The sequence below is a fragment of the Syngnathus leptorhynchus genome, chromosome 11, assembly GCF_054491065.1.
Source record: "Syngnathus leptorhynchus isolate UIUO chromosome 11, UIUO_Slep, whole genome shotgun sequence".
Classification (NCBI taxonomy): domain Eukaryota; kingdom Metazoa; phylum Chordata; class Actinopteri; order Syngnathiformes; family Syngnathidae; genus Syngnathus; species Syngnathus leptorhynchus.
In genome coordinates this window covers 12,339,726-12,359,427 of record NC_141205.1, presented here as the reverse complement: position 1 = coordinate 12,359,427, position 19,702 = coordinate 12,339,726, and the positions used below count along the sequence as shown (strand labels likewise).

Below are 19,702 nucleotides of genomic sequence, written 5' to 3'. Positions count from 1 at the left end.
AAGCACTCTAATACTAGATATTATATTGATATGATTATGTTTCACACAACCTTAAAGCAATATGTATGCAAACTGCTAAAAGCACATTTCCCTTTAACACCTTGATAGTAAACAAAACAAGTCAATTACCAAGTTTATTTTTCACAATCATCAGTTCTGTCAGTTGACAGAACTGAGTGGTTCAAGTCAAATGAAATGAATTACAGTCATGACATGTCAGAAATCCTCTCTGTCCTCCCCTGTACCTGATAGAAGGCTTGGTGAGCGCCAAGTACAGCAGCAGGCCACTGCAAGTCATTAGCTAGCTAAAAAGGCTCCAGGGAAAAGGCTTAATTTGATTTCATGAAAAAGAGCAAAGGGCAGCAGATGAGTCCAAGAGCCCACCATACTTTTTCTGCCTGCCAGCATCAGTAGCGGTAGTGGTCGGGCTTGAAGGGTCCTTCTGTGGGAAGCCCCAAGTATTTGGCCTGTTTGTCAGTCAGCTTGGTCAGCTTCACACCCAGCTTGTCCAAGTGGGCCTCCGCCACCTGTTCGTCCAACTGCACGTGTACACAAAAGCAAACAAAACGAGTCCAAACCTCACAGAAAAAAGTGAAGAGAAAAGCAAAAGCAAAGCCAGGAGAAGGCACAACAGCTTTTACAATCAAAACATTGTTTATGAAAGCTAAACCAAAATTATTCTTCCCAAAAAAAGGGGGGAAGCCCAGACAGACAACCAAACAAAAAAAGCTGAGAAAAATGAAAACGAAATAACACCAAGCAAACCAAACTAAAAAGGATGAGAGCTCAAAATGGTAATAAAAAAAACACAGAAAGGGGCATTAAAAAAAAGAAACCAGCAAGGAAAATTTTATACAGAATGGATGAAAGAAAAAAAATAGCTCAAAGCAAACAGGAACCCTAAATGACAACCAGAATAACAGTAGTAGCAGTATTAAGCACCATCTGACCTTTTTGGGGAGGAAGTAGACACCTACGGGGTATTCGTCATTGTTGGTCCACAGTTCGATCTGAGCCAGAACCTGAACACACAAAAGTGTTGGAAATACTCTACCCGTGGCTCATTTCATAGTACTGACTCGACAAAATATCATTTCAACATACAATTGGCAAACGATACATGTTTTTCTCTTAACATTCAAAGGAAAAGCCAACATAGGAAGCATGACGTTTGTTTTGCGTCGAGCTGCCAGGGCCGTTGATATAGTGAAGATGCTTAGGGGCACCTGATTGGTGAAGGAGTTGCTCATGACGAAGGAGGGGTGTCCCATCGCACAGCCCAAATTCACCAGCCTGCCCTCAGCCAGCACAATGATGTGGCGTCCACTCTTCATCCGGTAGCGGTCCACCTGCAGCCAGAAACAAGCAGCACACAGTCCATGGTCTTTCATCTTTTTGAAGCATATTGTTAGCGTGGACTCCTTTGCACTATTTGGAGGATAAAAAACATATCACATTGCCGGTATACTGTTCTATCTTTAGCGTGTTCGACCTGCGGCTTTATGTTTATCTTCTTGACAGCGTTGTCGTTGAGCCAGCTCATGTCGATCTCACAGTCAAAGTGTCCGATGTTGCACACAATGGCGTCATCCTTCATGCATTCAAAGTGCCTGCGAGAAATCAAAAAACAAACAATCTCAGCAAGAGCTTTCGTGTTATGACCAAGGATGAGCGCCAAGTCGCTATGGATGGATTAGAGTCAGTCAGTACTACAGAGTATAGTCACGTAGATTGGCGTGAAATCAAATGCTAGAGCATTTCAAAGCCAAATTGTGGATTTGGGATGAGCTGCGCGTGTGCAGGAGTACAAGTGTTGCGGCGCCACCTACTTCGCCTGTATGATGTCCTCACAGCCGGTGGTGGTGACAAAGATGTTTCCTTCTTGGCAGGCTTCGTCCATGGTGGTCACCTCATAGCCTGCAAGGTGCATTGCATAGGAATAGTCGGCATACTCCTGTTCCAAAACTAGGTTATGGTCAAAGCGGCACCCTCCCGAGATTGAGCACACCAGGCGGTGTTTTAAAAAATGAATTCATTAAATAAGAAAATCAAGCTTTCAGCAAACACCCAAATGTTTTGTCACTGGTAATGAATCTCTTGTTTTTGAGGGCACTTAGATTGCAGGGCTCGCTAAATGAGCCGTGTGTGGCCCTCAGCTTTTTATTCCTCCTTCTCAAATAGGCAATGAGTTGTGTTCTAAAAATTGCTGACCAGTAATGGGACACTGGGACTTAAGAAGATTCATGACAGAAGAAGGAGAATGTCCAAATTTCTCCTCACCCTCCATGGCAGCCTGCAGGGCGTTGATGGGGTCGATCTCTGTGACGATGACGCGGGCTCCAAAGGCGCGCAGCGCTTGCACGCAGCCTTTGCCCACGTCGCCGTAACCCGCCACCACCGCCACTTTGCCAGCAATCATCACATCGGTGGCACGCTTGATGCCATCAATCAGGCTCTCGCGGCACCCGTACAGGTTGTCAAACTTGCTCTGAGAGGAAGACGGCCACACCAGTCAGTCCTCGCATTTACTCACGTTGACATTGCTTCAGAGTTTAACAAATAAAAAGCTGCAACTCCCCCACATTGGCGTACCCAGACCAGGACGTACAGTATACATACAAAATTTGTCAATTTCAATGAATCTTAGAAAATTTATTCGTCTAAATGGGGAACGGTATAGTTATTATTTCAGAAAAAATAAGACTTCTAGTGTTTGATGACAAAGGAAAACAAAGCCAGAATACGGTGGTAGCTGGATGTAAGAACGGTACGATGACAAGCGTGTCGAGTTCCGGTTTGGTACCTTTGTGACCGAGTCGTTGACGTTGATGGCGGGCACCTTGAGCTCTCCCTTTTTCATCATTTTGTACAGATTGTGGACGCCCGTGGTGGTTTCCTCTGACAGGCCGCGGATGCCTGGGGAACACACGCTGCCACTTCACTATGTGGCGTTCAGACAAAGCCCTCAGAGGGCCACGTGTCGGCGCTCGGTCAAAAAAAACACAGAGTCGTCAGCGCTGTCGACTCGGCTCAAATAACTGCCTTTGCTCTCAGCCGCCTTCTGACACGGTGGCAACACCAACTGCCGCACCGCAACGCCTCAAGAAAAAGGCTCTTCTTCTTGCCGTTCAGTCCCCGACACATAAACGAGTCCCTTTAACCTCTGCGCTATTGATTCAGACAAGAAGCGCCGCCATAGACTCACCTTGGAGCAGTTTGGGGTACTTGCTGTGGACCAGGTTGGTGAGGTCCCCACCGTCATCCAGGATCATGTTGAGAGGTTGCCCGTCTTTGAAGAAGATGGTCTGCTCGATGCACCACATGTACTCCTCGTCCGTCTCGCCCTTCCACGCGTACACTGTGTAGAAGTTTGCGGGCAGGTCAAAAGGTGAAGCTGCCCATTGGTTGCGTTCCAATCCGCCCGCAACAGGTCAAAAGACACACATCAATTTTACAACCATCAAACTCCTTCAAGGACACTTTTCAAACTATTCTGCAAACAGGAGGCACTGTGTGCTTGCTTCACGCTATTTGTCACTTAGACACACACACACAAAATGAATATTGTGTATTTAACTCCTAAAATCATTTTGTCAGTCCACTGGCTTAATACGAACACATGAAGCCAAACACTATAAGCAGGTCGAGAGTAATTATTGAAGTCTGTAACTCCAACTGCTACTTTAACGCACAACAAGAAGACAATATTCAAAGTTGTCCAGTCCCCCTCTTCTGCTTTCATCCATCAAGGAAAAGCTGTCCGGGTTACCTGGGACGCCAGTTTTAGCGATGGCTGCTGCAGCATGGTCCTGAGTGGAGAAAATGTTACAACTGGACCACTGAACCTGCCAGAAAAACACACAATGACAACTTGTCAGATCCTAAAGGACAAAAATAGGTTGGGGGGGGAAGTTAGGTTTCCTAATTCAGAAGGTGAATTTTCAAGGTGGTCTAAGTTTTTAATAAATTCTGTTTTTCCTGTGCGAAAAATTCAAGTCCTGCGTTCGAGGAAATAGTGTTGAGGGGAAAATAAGTGTTCACGTACAATAAGTTGTTTTCTCTGGGAACTAGTTCTTTAAAATACACTGCTCAAAAAAATGAAAGGAACACTTCGAAAACACATCAGATTTCAATGGTGAGAAAATAGAAAAGTTGGATATCTACTGATATGGACAGTGTCTCAGGAATAAAAGGATGCCACGTCTTTTGATGGAAATAAAAGTTTTCAGCCTACAGAGGGCTCACCCCAAAAATCAAAGTGAAAAAAAATATATATATGAAATAAAATATGTAAAAAAAATAAGCTATTTATCCCAGAATGCCTAGAATTTTTCAACTAAATCTGACTAAAAAATGTGGTCAGAATTTTACACGTTGGTGCAATAATTCATCATTTTTCACAACGACATGTATGGACTACTCCAAATCCTCCAATTCCAATATTTTTACAATCTTTTTCTGTATTCTGAATGTCATTTTATGGAGCAAACCACAAAGTGCATGGTGATCCATTTAAACACCGTCAATTTCAGACAATGTCTTCTTATTTAGTAAAGTAATGAGGAAAAAAAAAAGACAGATTAATCAAAATAATGATTAGTTTGATCAAAATATTGATCAAGTTGTGTCGACTCGACCTTCACTCTCAGTCACCTTCTGATGGAGCTGTAACACCGACAGCTGAGCTGCACTGCCTCAAGGGACAAACTTGTAGGACACGTGCGGACGCTGCGCCAATGCCGACTGCGCAAGCAAGCGGACACAAACTGAGACGAGCGAGCGAGCGCGGACCTCGGCTCCGAGAGCGGTTAGCGTCTCAATGAGCACGGCGGTTTGCAGAGTCATGTGCAGACATCCGGCGATTCGGGCACCCTTCAGAGGTTTGGAGGCGCCGTACAGCTCCCTCATCTTCATCAAGCCTGGCATCTCGTTCTCTGCGATGTCAATGGCCTTGCGCCCCCACTCGGCCAGGCTGATGTCAGCTGAGGGAAAAGAAAAGAAATCAATTAGCGAGTCATCCTTCAACGTGAAGTCAGGAATTGAAGTCATCTCAACTTAGGCAGTCATTTTTGGGTGTACCACTACAGGGAGCCCAAGTAGCACGAGTGGTACATGCAGAAATGGCCCACAAATTGTCAGCTTACCAAGAACCAGGAAACATTTAGTCAGAGGCCTGAAACTTATTCTTGAACATTTCAAATGGACTAAGCAGAATATGTGCAAGCAAATAGGAGGATTCAGTTTGTGCTTTGGTCCATAACATCATGAGAAAAATCAGCCAAAGTTTGAATTTTTTTCTACCCCAAAAATAAGCAGTTTTTGGCAAATGTCTTGTTTTGATCATAAAAACTTGATCAGTCTCCCTTTCTGAAGGACGACAGAAAAGATACAATGTAGCTTGTCTGAAGCCTTGTAGACGATTAAGATCTGCTGATTATTTCCAAGTTGATTGATGAATCAGGAAAAAATATATATATATATATCCCTAAAATGTATTAACTTTTCAAAATAAAAGCACACGTTTGTAAAAGTTTTATTTTTATTAAATACATGATTTCATAAAGGACTACAGAAAGTAACGAAAGGTTTGGCCAGTTTAATTGATAAGTTGTAAATTGATTGTTGCACCTTACAAACTGGAGGTAAAATGGTAAAAAAATAAAGTCAGGGACTGGAGGACCATCATTTGACAGGTTGACCGTCTGTAAATCAATCACTGGCCGGATTGCCGGACGCATGAAACAAGGCTGAATTTTAAAAAGGGTTGTATGTACTTTGGCCCTTTGCTCTTATCTGACCGCATGCTGTTGAGCAATGTGCGTTTTTCAACCGACTCGACGCATTTTTTGCACCGCAAGACAATGTATGTAACATTGCCACGTAAAGTGTGAAGGAACTTTAGAAAATTGATTATTCGCACGCTGGATTTATAGACAATCGCTGCGAGTGTGGCTTTTCAATTATTCATTTGTCTTCTGTAACACCTCTTGGATGAATGGCCCTCAATGTCAACTTTCCTTGTTTTCTTTATACAGTCTCCGTTGGTAGAAATGAGCAGAGAGGGGTGGTGCTCCCATCTTTATGTAATAGGAAGAATTAAGAGTTTAAAGTTTCTTTTTTTTTTTTTTTTAATTCAGTTTGACATTGCAGGCGGGCCATAAATAATACATTATAAGACCAAAGCTGCGGGTCGTATGAAATCTGACCGGGAGCCGGATTTGGCCCGCGGGCCGGACTTTGGACACCTCTTTATGTAACGAAAAAATAACGTGTACATTTGTGTAGAAAGTTTTGCAATAAAATACAGAAATATAATAGAATTTGTAATAAAATACATCTAAAACGATAATGAAATAAAGGAATTTTGAACTTGCGGTATTGAAACACACTCCATATTAATTGAAAATACAGGTGCTGGGAGTATGAAAGAGAAGTCAAAGTTTTGAAAACATTTTGAAATTGTTTAATGGTAGCCCTATGTAGAATTGGTATCTCATTGATCGATTGCTTTTCACTCATGTGTCTTTATTATTACATTAAAGAATTTTTGAATGAGATAATATGCAAATACGTTGAGCATGAATTTATTTTCATTGGGCATTTGACTCGGTAGTGAGCACGTGTGGCTGCTGTCATTCATGCCACCATAAGGGGGCGTTGGCGTATTGCATCATGGGAAACGCAGTTAGCAGGCATATGCTCAGTGAGCAATTTACCGCGCCCACAAACTACAACATCCCAAAATCCTACGCAGTTGATCGTTCATCATGACGATTCCTTTCAAAAAATGTTCACATGCTGCGAAATTGAACAAGCAGCTGTCCAAAAAAAAGTCTTCATAACGATCCAAACACAAGCGCTTTACAATTCAAAACGCGGATTATTAACGTCAGCGTAGAAAGAAACGAGGTTAATATAAGAACTAGTGTTATTATACAAAAGTAAAAAGCTCATGCTAGCGCGCTAACTCGCCCTAAAAACATCGCCACACACGCGCTCAAAACTCGACGACCGAACAACCAAATTCAACACTGACCAACTTTGAAGGCAATTTTCTCTGACATGGTTGCGAGTTGGCGTGTTGCTCGAGCTTGGTTGGGTGAAGTGGCGGCAGCCTGGCCGATGAGTAGAGACGTAGAGGAAGCCCCTGAACACGTCGCCGGGCCTTTTATGCACACTCCGTGCTTTTTAAGATTGAGGGCGGTCTTGGAGGGCGATTACTGCTTTCCAATTGGCTGAACGACCACAACCAAATAGAACTGACGTGATTCGTTGACTGGTGCGGACACGCCTCTGCAAATGATGCGTTCAAGTGCCGCATGTGGATGTTTGGTGTGGAAAGTGACAGCTTGAGCTCACGTCATCATTTCTTACGACACGGTGTCTTGAAATGTTTGGAAGTGAACATGTACAACTGAAGACAAACACACGGACACACTCACAAATACACATGGGCACTGAGCACCTTTGAATCCCCGTCGCGACGAGTTCTTCGGACCGACCGCAAAGTATAAGCAAGCGTGCAACCAAAAAGGTTTGAATGTCAGTACCCAGCTGTGGTTAGCACTCACGTTGTGAACAGCTGTCTCCTCCACTCACATCTTCCAAGCTTGCCGTTGTGTCATGAGAAAACATTTTTGGTACACTGAAAAATAAACACAATCTGAAAAGTCTCATCATGAATTTTGAATATCAGGTATGACTCGATGATGTAAATAGATTTTTGAACTGGTAAACTCTATTAAACGTGGTGGCATTAAGGAAATAGTCAGACTTTTGCTGTCATTTGTTCATTAGTCCTATTTGTCACTGGCCCTACAAAAACATTGATTGGTTATTAATACAATTGTATGCCACTAAACCTTTTTGTTGTTTCAGTGGATCATTCTGGCAAAATGAGATTGGACCTTGAACTTGAAACAACCACAAGGTAGCCAATGTTTTACTTCGGATTGATCATTGAGTGACAGACCCTCATTATAAATCACTGCACTTTTTGGCCCCCCGCTCATCTATTTTAGAAACATTAACACGCCGTGCTACTAGCATCCATTTTCAGACGTGTGTCTAGCATGCGTGTTGAGGTTGAAGTCGACGCGCTCATCAGTCACAACCTTCCCCAATCAAACAATTTCTTTTGGTAGATTTTAGTCTGTCAGCTACAGTTTATTGAACAGCAGAGCTTGATGATAAAACTTGCCCACAAGTCAGGATGGGACATTGTCCTCACCTAAATGTCTTTTTTCTTCTTCTTCTCCTTTTGTCTTTTTTTCAAGAATAAAAGCAGCACAAATATTTGGAGTGGTGTCGTCGTTTTGGATGGAGCCACCTGTGCGTGCATTGATTGTTCACATTGAACGCTTCCACCCTGAAGAGGATGCACGACGGGGTCTGGCATGAACGCACACTTCAGGGTGGCGGCTCGCCAGGAGGTGGGTGGGTGGGGTCGAAGGGGCGCCATTGCGCCCCCCCCCCCCCTTCATCCACTTGAGTTTAGTTGGTGGCCCAGGCCTGCAGTTCGGCCATGTCCATGCCATCATCCTCTTCCTTCTTGGCTGGAAGGCAACAAAAAACAATAACATGTCATTGCAGAGCTCCAACTCTTACTAACACAGATGCGTCCAAGTAGACCCACAAAAAAAAATTTAGCAACATGAAATTTGTCCGGAAAGAAAGAAAGAGGCGCTGTGGCTCAAAGTGAACATTTGTTCATAGTAACTATTTTGAAAATGGTGTCCAGGTTGATCAATAGGAGACCCACAAAAAAAACCAGAGAAAGTCAAACTTACAGAGAAAAAGGAAGTCTGCCACTTTGGGTTTAAAGCAGCCAATTGGCGCTTGCTTGTTTAAAGGACACGTATCTTGGGAAAAAAAAATGTTTTGTTTTGTTTTTTAAATCAATTTCTTGTGAATCTGGAGTATCCATTAGTGTAGAAAAGTGTAATATGTCCCTCCAGGTGCTGCAGAGATACTGTTATGACAGTTTTCAGGGGCTATTTTTTACTCTGTTCAGATTTCTCTATTTTCTATGACGTTTTTTTAAATTATTACATCACATCGGTTGAGGCGTAACAAACCAAACAAGGTAATCGGTGTTGCCAAACGAATATCCGAGTCATAAACAAGGGGGAGTCGCGAATCGGCCATGTTTAAAATGAATCCGCCTTGTTTATAACTCTGTGAGACTTTTGTAGACCAAACAACTCAAGGATGCCAAAGTGGAGAGATCAAAATGTTCCGTTGGTGATTGTTTTAATAGGTAAGTGTTCTCTGAATGAGTTAGTGTGGTGTGGTGTAGGTTGGTGAACTACAAAAAAAAAAAATGGGGCTGATTTTGCAAACTACACGCCTCATGCTATAACCAGGTATCGAGCATCGCTCCAAACATATTATGATCATCTGAGGGAGGCGTATGTTTTTTGCCATAGGACGACTCACCGGGTCTGGACGGCAGCGACACAGACGGTACGCTGGGCAGGTTGACGTTCACCATTCCTTCCACGTCCAGAAGGTTCCTGTCCAGCTCTTCCTGCTCAAGCTCCTCCAGCTCGGCCATTAGCTCATCCTGAGTGGTTATTGTCAGGTGCCAAAGATCACCACGAGGGTTGGGGGTGAGGGCACGGGGAACAAATCAGCGAGCTCCTACCTCGTCCACTTGATCACCAAAGCTGATGGGATTGGAAATGACGTCGGTGATTTCCTGCGCCAGCTCTTGCTGCTCCATGATGTCCGCCATCAGGTCGTCCACGCTGTCCACATTCCTGCCATCCCAAAATAGTCATAATGTGAACATTGCTGGTCATTTCTGGATCGTGTCCGAGAAAAATGACATCTTTTCAAAACAAGACCAACTTTTAGATGGCAAGCAGTTATTCAATTAACAAGTGGAGTGGAATTTCCTAAGATTTCTGAGTTTGAATGTAATCGTAGTTTGATTCGGTTCGCTTTGATAATATAGCCAATGAAATCATGATTTGAGCTGGTGGGGATCATATTTTCTTAAATTTACATACACATTTTAAAAAAGTGACTCATCAACATTTAGCCAATCTAAATAAGTAAAGTACAACATATAGCACGTGTCAAACACAAGGCCCGGGGGCCAGATACGGCCCGCCACATCATTTTATGTGGCCCGCGAAGACAAATTGTGCATCAAATTCGTGTCATTACTAGAACTGCAAATGGTCTTCACTTTTAATATCTTTTTTTTAATTTGACCCATTTTTACTCGTCTTATTTGAAAACAAGTTATTTGTCCATTTGTTTTGTAGCTTTTACTGTATATAGTGTGAGGTGCTCATACATTTATTTGGGTTGACAGTCATAATAGCCCTCTGAATGAAGCTATGACTACAAAGAAAAAAAGAGTTTGACACCCCTGACTTATAGGGTCGTTGGGAAATTACAACAACCTTTGTATCTAATAACCTCCACGTGGCCACTTTTTGGAAACCTCATTTACAGTGACGTCTTTGCGTGCGTGTGTGTGTGTGTGTGTCCGTGTTGTCTCACAGTTCTTTGTGTGCAGCCTTCATGGCCTTGGCGGCGAAGCCCATGTTCTTCAGAACTTCCGTGTTGGTGTTTGCGTTCTCTAGCGCCTCCCTCTGGAACTCTATAGTGGACAGCGTGCCGTCGATCTGCTCCAGCTGCTTGCTGTAGCGTTTTTTCCTCTTCAGGGCCTGCAGCGCCGCTGCGGCCATGGGAAAGGAAGGGGACAGTGAAGGAGTTAAGCAAAGAAACTAAGCACAACTGGGTCATTTAAGAAGACCAATAAATGGACATGGATAGGCTCGGACCTGCAGCTTTTCACATTTACATAGCGTCGTATGGTCAATTTTCTTTCCTTTCTTTTGTGAGCTAGGTTTTGAGTTGCACCTTACTCAATTACAGGGACTGGGATGTGCTGGCACGTAGGCAAGACAAGTGGCAAGGTGGCACTGTAGGCCACAACTCATGAGCGGATGCTCACACCTAGATGATTTGTCGCCACCTCTCAATGTCTCCCAGCACCCCTTAAAGGCACACCAACACTACAGTGAATGTGGAACAGCAAACCTGACCAGTCATTTTCCTCTCTTTTATTTGCCGGTGGCGTGTTTTGAAACAATCTTTTCTTCATCCAAAACATCTCTAGGGGCTCTGGAAGGGATTATTGACCACTACTTTGCATCATTAGCAAGCACACAAATCAGGATCGTATCCGGATGACACTTTGACACGAGGTCTTCTGACATCTCAGTCAAAATGCAGATCAGATGTCAACTGGCAAGTTGAGAAGGCAAAGCAACAGAGAGGACAGATTGCAGTCTGAGTCAAGCAGGACTCTTTTTATTTTTTTTAATCGGATTAAATCCTATCTGATTAAAACATACGGCAGCGGCTTTTCGGCTCAGCGACTGGGCCGACCGACAGATGCAACGCAAATTCGGAGGATGTAAGAGTGAACTATTTGAGACAGTCTTGTGTTTTAGAAGAGTTCAAATAAAGAAAGTGCTGAAGCTTGTAATGTGCAAGTTGATGGATGATGTTTCAAAGGGTGTGACATCACCAACAGATGATGCCACCGATTGTTGCTTTGCTGCCAAGCAGCTTGTTAGTAGCGGCGAAAGCACCCAGCGCTGGCATTTTGCTGCTTTTGACACCATTGCTCGGCTGGCTGCGCTCCTTTTCACCATTCAACGGCGAGCGCCAACATATCGTGTATATCGGCTTCACATGCTCACTGTTGCCAACGCCACACAAGCGACGGTAAGTAAGCGGCCTCGTCGGTTGGGGAAAACACAAATTCTAATTCAAGAGAATATGGACAAATCATACAATATCATAAAATCATGAAAAATCCATAGATATACCACACTGCAGGGTTCAAAGCTCATGCACAAGTAGCGCTTTATATTCTGGAAATGACGGTAATCGGTTACCAAATTAATTGATGGCATGCGCTGAAAGCATTCCAGCAGTAGATATTCTCCAAGTTTTTTTGCAGATTGTCTGACATGTGACCAAACCCGTGACTGGCTCGATCTTGACTTGAGTTTGTGCATTTCAAATAATGACGTGTTTTTGAATAGAGGGATAGCTAATACAAATGTTTTTCCAATTCACCAGTTCATCAAAAAAAAAAAAAGCTTAATTGATTAATAATTAATAGTTAGGAGGGTTCGATTCCACCTCCGGCCCTCCCTGTGTGGAGTTTGCATGTTCTCCCCGTGTCCGGTTTCCTCCCACATCCCCAAAACATGCTTGATAGGCCGATTGAGCACTCCAAATTGTCCCTAGGTTCGAGTGCGAATGGTTATTCGTCTCTGTGTGCCCCGCGATTGGTTGGCAACCAGTTCAGGGTGTCCCCCGCCTACTGCCCGATGACGGCTGGGATAGGCTCCCCCGTGGGGACTAAGCGCTTCAGAAAATGGATGGATGGATTTTGGTAACAATAAAGATGACCTTGTTAAATTTCAGCCTCTCACCTGGAATTCTTTTCTGATTGCTGTCGTCTTTTGTGTTGAATCAAAATAGGAATGTTGCAAAAGTTTGCTTTGCCTCAGGAAAACAATGATCAGCATGTTGGCCACCTTTCTACCATGTTACATACCAATACACGGCCATTTTCAATTATATCCTGTTTTTTTTTCTTTAATCAAATTAATCGACATATGACCGACGGATTAAATCACTGTTTAAAATTTTCGAGTTACAACCCTACAATACATTTTCCCTGAAACATTGAAGTCGAATCAGACATTCTTTTTAGACTCAAGTAAATGTCCTTCTACTCACGTTAAGAGTGGGCACATTTAATTTCGAACAGAGTAAGAGTATTTTTCCCACCTGTTGTTTTATTCTTTTAAGGCGTCGCCTGTCAAGGTGATTTAAAAATGGAGTCCCGTCAAGTTAGTTATATCGAAAGCGATGTAGGCGCCGCCGCCCCCCCACCCCACGCTCCAGCCCCACTTCCCACGTCCCCTCACCTCGCTGGTTCTTCATGCCGTGCTTCTTGGCCGTCATGATCTCCTGCTCAATTTTTTTCTCAAGGAATTCCTGCTTTTTGGCCAACATCTCCTCGGTCTCGCGGAGTTTCAGGACAGCCTCCTGGGGTGTGGGCCCCTTGCCCCCTTTGCCCCCGCCGCTGGTGCCGAACAGCTTTCCGAACAAAGACATGCTTGCAGACCGAAGACGATTGAGCTCTTGACTAATGAAAGAACAAGATTTTAATTTCTTATTTTTCTTTCTTGGGGAAATCTTTCCGCCGAGTCGGAGCTGCGTGACTGCTAGGCGCAGCTGTCGCTGATGTTTTCCTTCTTCTTCCGCTTTGTACATACGGGTCTCGCAGTATCATGACGTCACCGCCTTGACACGACTCACCAGGGGAGTTTCCCGCCCAAAGTGGGACAGGTATCATCACAACAAAAGAAATATGTGATTCACCGTCAAAATAACGTTACAATAGGAAATGACATCAATCAATTTGACCTATTAATAATTGATCATTACAATAAAATTGTGTAAAATTTCTTACAGAACTGACATTGTATCCTGGCCATTTGTGTCACCTTCACTTCACCTGCTTTTTACGAATAAATAAATAAATAAATAAATAAATAAATAAATAATGTGTTAAAGCGGCTCGGTAGAGTACTGGGTAGCACGTCCGCCTCACAGTTAGGAGGGTGCAGGTTCGATTCCACCTCCGGCCCTCCCTGTGTGGAGTTTGCATGTTCTCCCCGTGTCCACGTGGGTTTTCTCCGGGCACTCCAGTTTCCCCCCCACATCCCAAAAACATGCTTGCCCAATTGAGCACTCCAAATTGCCCCTAGGTGTGAGTGCGAGTGCGGATGGTTGTTGGTCTCTGTGTGCCCTGCGATTGGCTGGCAACCGGTTCAGGGTGTCCCCCGCCTACTGCCCGATGACGGCTGGGAAAGGCTCCAGCACACCCACACGTCCCCCGTGGGGACAAAGCGGTACAGAAAATGGATGGATGGATAATGTGTTCAAGCAAATATGATAAAATTTCCAAAAGGTGAAGATTTGTCCCATTTGCAACTTCTGCAAACATAACAGTAATGTACTTATTAATTCTAATGGTACCTTTTGGATCAATTGTGGCCACGTTTGGCCTGAAGAAATCCATAAGAAATTCAAGCGCAAATATTATCTGATGACCATTTATTAGCAATACAAGAAATAAATATGGTAATGTACTGAGAATGCTGTAGGCTATATTTATCAATTATTTTTTGTGCTATTTTCCGACATGTGCATTGGACAAAAAAAAATAGAATTTGAAAGGCTCGAACACGTTTTTTTTTTACAAATATTCTGTACCAGTGACAAGGACTGTTTTTATTCCAAAGCTTTAGACTTTAAAAGATGCAAGAAACATTTCGAAAAAGACAAAAGCAACCATAGCTGTTGAGGCCAAAACTGTGCAAGCTGTGTTGCATCATGCCAGAATCATTCCTAATGGATTCAATCTTTCGAGCGAAGAATTTCATGAACTCGTCAGCCGAGTGAAAGGAGCTATCAGGGGTCGTGTTAGCAACAAACACTGCCATCTCGTGGTGACTAGTCATATTACAACTTCAAACTGCATGTTTGATGACATTGATGCTCGCTCGACTCTAGACAGGGGTCACCAACTGCGCTCCTCAAAGGCGCCAATCCAGCCTGTTTTAGGTGCAGCCCTACTACAACACACCAAATGATCAGCTCATCAGAAAGCTAGCTCTATTAAGGCTGATAACAATCCTGATGAATCATGTACAGCCTGTAAATATCACCGAAAATTCTGACAGAAGTAACGTGTACCCAAGCATCTTGACAAATGACATATGAATCATTCAGGCTGTAGTCCGACCTCGGATGCATAAATGAACTAAATACAATGTAGACATGCACAGAAAAAGTTGACAGAACCTGAACAATAACATGTTTGTTTGTTTGAGCCATTGGTGGTATGTGAACCTTGATACACGCCTTGACGTCACCAACCTTAAGTGTGCTTGTATGTGTGCGTGTGCGTGTGCGTGTGTGTGTGTTATTCATTGACGCGTGTTTGCATTGGAACGCTGATGTGCATGCTGATGTTGGGGTCAAGAGGCGACATGAAATTCAATGCGCTTAGCTTACTTAGCTTTTGATAGAAAGCTAACCAATTAACAAATTAACCAGCTGACCAACAAAAAAAATTATCAAAAGAAGTAACTAACTAACTAACTAAATGAATGAATAGATGACAAGCTTGCTAACAAACTATGTTCACGATTTAAAAAAATGATTACAACTCACAACCAATAGAAATTCAGGAGCCAGTAGTTAGATACAAAAAGCTGACATTGAGAAAACATAGCAGCGGCTGGAAAAGGCCCGAACGAAAGACAATGCGGATCTGCTAATCATAATCATAATAATAATAATACATTTTATTTGTATGGCGCCTTTCACGGCACTCAAGGTCGCCGAACACACATAAAATCGACACAATTAAAAGAAAAGAAGTCGAAAAGCAAAGAGACCTCTTGAGCAGAGCAATAAACTTAGACAAATGCCTGCCTAAACAGGTGGGTTTTGAGGTGAGATTTAAAATCAATTTATGGCAGCGCATCCAGTGACCGAGTCACACCGTCAACTTACGTCACAGTAGGTCAAAGTTCAAAGGCAACTGCTGCTCATTACGCTATGTTTTATCTGCGCTGTGGTGGGGGCTGCAGATAAGATGATCAATAATCAATAGGCTGTAAAGTCTTCATCAACGGCTCAAACGGTACTGGAATGAATCATTCACTTGGTAAAGAACAACTTGGTCCGGACGCACTTGAGAAACCTGGGCCAGGCCTTGCCCTCACCAAAGGATAAAAAGAGCGCAACTTAGTGAGACACGCGCACACAGGCATACGCGCGGTGGATGACATCACCACAGAGGAAACACGATACATCAGGTCGGTCATCTTCACTTCTTCACCAGATAAATGGCATTTTATGTTATCACTTGTCACTTCCTTTCTGGAAGAATAGAGGAGTAAGTCAGTCGCGCGAGGCATTCCTCAGAGTCCAGGATACATAACATCTCATTCTGCATGTCCAAGTCACCGCATAGTCAATTGGTCAGTATTTTTTTTTCCCTTGTAGTTGTTATGCAAGGCAGCCAGTCAGTCTGATAGCAACCAATTTACCGGAACTTTCGGACTATAAAGCCGCTACTTTTTTCTCAAAATGTAAAACCCTGCGGCTTATAGTCCGGTGCGGCTTATATAGTATTTTTCCCGTGATTTGTCTCATGACTAATACACTTATACATTCATAAAAAGGCTTTGGACCGCTGTTGTGCTGTTATGTTAATAAAGGTTATGCGTCCCTAAATAATCCTCTCTTTTCTGAAAATCATCTGTGTATATTCTCTTACAAATGGGAATGAAACATTAAAAACCTTACGCGATCATGCGGCGACTTTACAAGCACATTCCAATCGGACACTGAGGAGGAAGATTTTGCTTGTTTCAGTGTTTTGACCCAAGACCATTTTTTCTTCTCATCGTCCAGCATCTTCCCCTTTGTCAGAGTCCATCGTGATGCCTCCTCAGCTACAGTCCTCAAAGCGGGACGGGCCTCGGGTAGTGCAGGGCCAGCTGAGCGCCCTCAGTTCGCCCGTCAGGGAGTTTGTGGAAGCCAACGTGATGCTCTGCCAGCCCGATGCCCTCCACATCTGCGACGGCTCCGACGAGGAGAACCGGGCCATCCTGGCCCAGCTGGAGGAGCAGGGCCTGATCAAGAAATTGCCCAAGTACCACAACTGGTAGGTGGAGTGGAGTGAGCGCATGAAATGCCTGCAGGGAGTGTGGACGCTTGTCCGTGTACAACGGAAAACTAGCCAAAACAATCCCCTTCCACAGCGCTGAAAGAAAACCAGCCAAAACAATCTCCTTCCATGTTAAACACACCAGGCGTTTTAGAAAAGTAACCACTCAAATGTTGAGACCATCAATCAAGAAGTTTTTTTTTCTTCTTCCGATTCACACATTTCCATCACTTCCCCCAGAATTTCCCTTCCCAAACTTGTTGCAACTCTTTTATTCATGCTCTCCATTTGCCGCGAGTCTTCGGCGGAGGTGTTCCCGGACTTCCCTCAACTTGAGCTTTTCCCATCCGCAGCTGGCTGGCCAGGACGGACCCTCGGGACGTAGCCCGCGTGGAGAGTCGGACGGTGATCGTGACCCGCGAGCGCCGTGAAACGGTGCCCACGCCTCTGGAGGGTGGCGTCAGCCAACTGGGCCGCTGGATGTCACCCGAGGAGCTGGACAAAGCTGTCTCCCAGCGTTTCCCGGGTTGCATGAAGGGTCGCACCATGTACGTGATCCCTTTCAGCATGGGACCCGTTGGATCAGCGCTGTCCAAGATGGGTGTGGAGTTGACTGACTCGCCCTACGTGGTGGCCAGCATGAGGGTGATGACCCGGATGGGGAAGGCGGTTCTGGACATCCTGGTGACTGGCGACTTTGTCCGCTGTCTGCACTCGGTCGGCTGCCCACTGCCACTTTCAAGTATGGCGACTCCTCTCACAAATTGACTGGAGGCCAAGACCTAAGACTCCGCGTCTCCTGTCTTAAGGGCCTCTGGTGAACAACTGGCCCTGTAACCCCGAGCAGACGCTGATTGCGCACATCCCAGAAAGCCGGCAGATCATCTCTTTCGGGAGCGGATACGGAGGCAACTCCCTGCTCGGCAAGAAGTGCTTCGCCCTTCGCATCGCCTCACGCCTCGCCAAGGAGGAAGGCTGGTTGGCGGAACACATGCTGGTAGGACGCCAAATGTTCTCATTAGTCTGCCAGAATGCGGAATTGCTACTGACTAGTGTCTGGCTCAGATCTTGGGCATCACCAACCCCGCAGGCCAGAAGAAGTACATTGCAGCGGCATTCCCCAGTGCCTGCGGTAAGACAAACCTGGCCATGCTGAGCCCCACGCTGCCCGGCTGGAAGGTGGAGTGCGTGGGAGACGACATCGCCTGGATGAAGTTTGACCACCAAGGTTCAGAGCCGTAGGGTGCAGGCGGACCCTCTATGATGTTTCTTTTTCTCATTACTCCTGTCGTTCCCTTCTCATCAGGTCGTCTGCGAGCCATCAACCCAGAGAACGGCTTCTTTGGAGTAGCGCCGGGCACCTCTGCCAAGACCAACCCCAATGCCATGGCCACCATTGCCAAGAACACCATCTTCACCAACGTGGCAGAGACCAGCGACGGAGGCGTGCACTGGGAAGGCATGGATGAGTCTCTGCCCCAGAACGTCACGGTTACTTCCTGGAAGAATGAACCTTGGAGCCCAGAAGATGGTGAGCCTTGGTGAAAACTTCAATGAAAACCAAAGACAACCACAACAAAATCCAGAAATGTAGACCGATCAGTCGAGATAACAAGCTAAAGCAAGTCAATCTTGCTTGTTTCTTTAGGAGAACCTTGCGCCCATCCCAACTCCCGCTTTTGCACTCCGGCCGATCAGTGTCCAATCATTGACCCGCTGTGGGAATCGCCCGAAGGTGTCCCGATTGAGGCCATTATCTTCGGGGGACGCCGGCCTGAAGGTGAGCAGGAGAGTCAAGGTTCCACACAAGATCTTCCACATCTTGGGACATTTCTTACGCGGTTGGAAAGACACATGAGTCACTACGAGAAATGAACAAAGTTTACAGATCATCAACAAATTTGGACCGGAGAAGGCCGCCAAGTTTAGACCCCTAAAGAATGTGTGATGTCTAAAACTTTCTTCCCTATTTTTAGGTGTGCCACTGGTCTATGAAGCATTCAACTGGCAGCACGGTGTCTTTGTCGGCGCCGCCATGCGTTCAGAGGCCACTGCCGCGGCAGAACACAAAGGTACGAATCGGAAGAAGCTTGAAGGTTTAGGTCAGGACTTACACGTCTGATCTATTGCCATCGAATGGTAAGAAGTAGCATGAAGGAGGGAAGTCGACTTACTTCTCATTCCTGGTCACAGGCAAGGAGATCATGCACGACCCGTTTGCCATGCGCCCCTTCTTCGGCTACAACTTTGGTCACTACCTCTCGCATTGGCTGAGCATGGCGGAGCGTCCCAATGTCAAACTGCCCAAGATTTTCCACGTCAACTGGTTCCGCAAAAGTCCCACCGCTGGTTTTCTCTGGCCCGGATTTGGCGAAAACATCCGCGTCTTGGACTGGGTGTTCCGCCGGCTGAGCGGCGAGGCCGGAGCTACGCCCTCCGCCGTCGGCTATCTACCGTCCCGTGATTCCCTAAACCTGGATGGCCTGAGGGACCCGGTGGACCTGGACCAGCTTTTTGCTCTGGACCGGGCTTTCTGGCAGAACGAGGCAAAAGAGGTTGCAAAGTACTTTGCCACGGAGGTGAACGAGGACCTGCCTGACGAGGTAGCGAGGCAGCTGGAACTCCTTCGGCAGAGGGTGGACCAAATGTGAAAAAAACATAAATGTAGTTCAAGAAAATTGTTGTTAGCATGCTAATCGTTTTTGGCTAACTCAGAATGATTCAAACTGATTTGTTTCACTGTGAATCTTGCTTCATAGGAAGGTAGCAATATAGGTGGCACTCATGATAGGTGGCAATCCGTAGTATAAAGTTCCAAACAAGAGATTACATTGTTTGGAAAAAAAAAAGGTTTTAGAACTGTAACAGAAATTCTGTAATCTCACTCAATGGTTAGCATTCACCGCT

The 19,702-nt window shown here is 44.9% G+C and overlaps 3 protein-coding genes across 5 annotated transcripts; 1 reads left to right on the top strand and 2 right to left on the bottom strand.

Moving 5' to 3' along the window:
- Positions 1 to 121: 121 nt before the first annotated feature.
- On the bottom strand, positions 122 to 7,204 carry ahcy (adenosylhomocysteinase). Its single transcript, XM_085924214.1, has 11 exons — positions 7,037 to 7,204; positions 4,792 to 4,982; positions 3,770 to 3,845; positions 3,206 to 3,358; positions 2,804 to 2,916; positions 2,281 to 2,488; positions 1,830 to 1,917; positions 1,493 to 1,610; positions 1,227 to 1,349; positions 951 to 1,022; positions 122 to 539 (listed from the first exon to the last, which is right to left on the bottom strand). The coding sequence occupies exons 1-11, from the start codon at positions 7,062 to 7,064 to the stop codon at positions 408 to 410; spliced, it is 1,302 nt and encodes a 433-aa protein (XP_085780340.1). The 5' UTR covers positions 7,065 to 7,204; the 3' UTR covers positions 122 to 407.
- Positions 7,205 to 7,971: 767 nt separating this feature from the next.
- LOC147049634 (charged multivesicular body protein 4b-like) lies at positions 7,972 to 13,321 on the bottom strand. Its single transcript, XM_085923476.1, has 5 exons — positions 12,972 to 13,321; positions 10,516 to 10,693; positions 9,647 to 9,761; positions 9,439 to 9,565; positions 7,972 to 8,555 (listed from the first exon to the last, which is right to left on the bottom strand). The coding sequence occupies exons 1-5, from the start codon at positions 13,318 to 13,320 to the stop codon at positions 8,494 to 8,496; spliced, it is 831 nt and encodes a 276-aa protein (XP_085779602.1). The 5' UTR covers position 13,321; the 3' UTR covers positions 7,972 to 8,493.
- A 2,453-nt stretch (positions 13,322 to 15,774) lies between these two features.
- pck1 (phosphoenolpyruvate carboxykinase 1 (soluble)) lies at positions 15,775 to 19,446 on the top strand. 3 transcript variants are annotated; one of them, XM_085923466.1, is made up of 9 exons: positions 15,775 to 15,938; positions 16,540 to 16,792; positions 17,149 to 17,537; positions 17,605 to 17,792; positions 17,861 to 18,023; positions 18,102 to 18,326; positions 18,444 to 18,575; positions 18,772 to 18,867; positions 18,989 to 19,446. In XM_085923466.1, the coding sequence occupies exons 1-9, from the start codon at positions 15,905 to 15,907 to the stop codon at positions 19,444 to 19,446; spliced, it is 1,938 nt and encodes a 645-aa protein (XP_085779592.1). In that variant the 5' UTR covers positions 15,775 to 15,904. The 3 variants fall into 3 exon arrangements, with proteins under 3 accessions (XP_085779592.1, XP_085779593.1, XP_085779594.1); XM_085923467.1 differs by having other exon boundaries at positions 15,789 to 15,938; positions 16,558 to 16,792; XM_085923468.1 differs by having other exon boundaries at positions 15,828 to 15,938; positions 16,015 to 16,792.
- Positions 19,447 to 19,702: the final 256 nt, after the last annotated feature.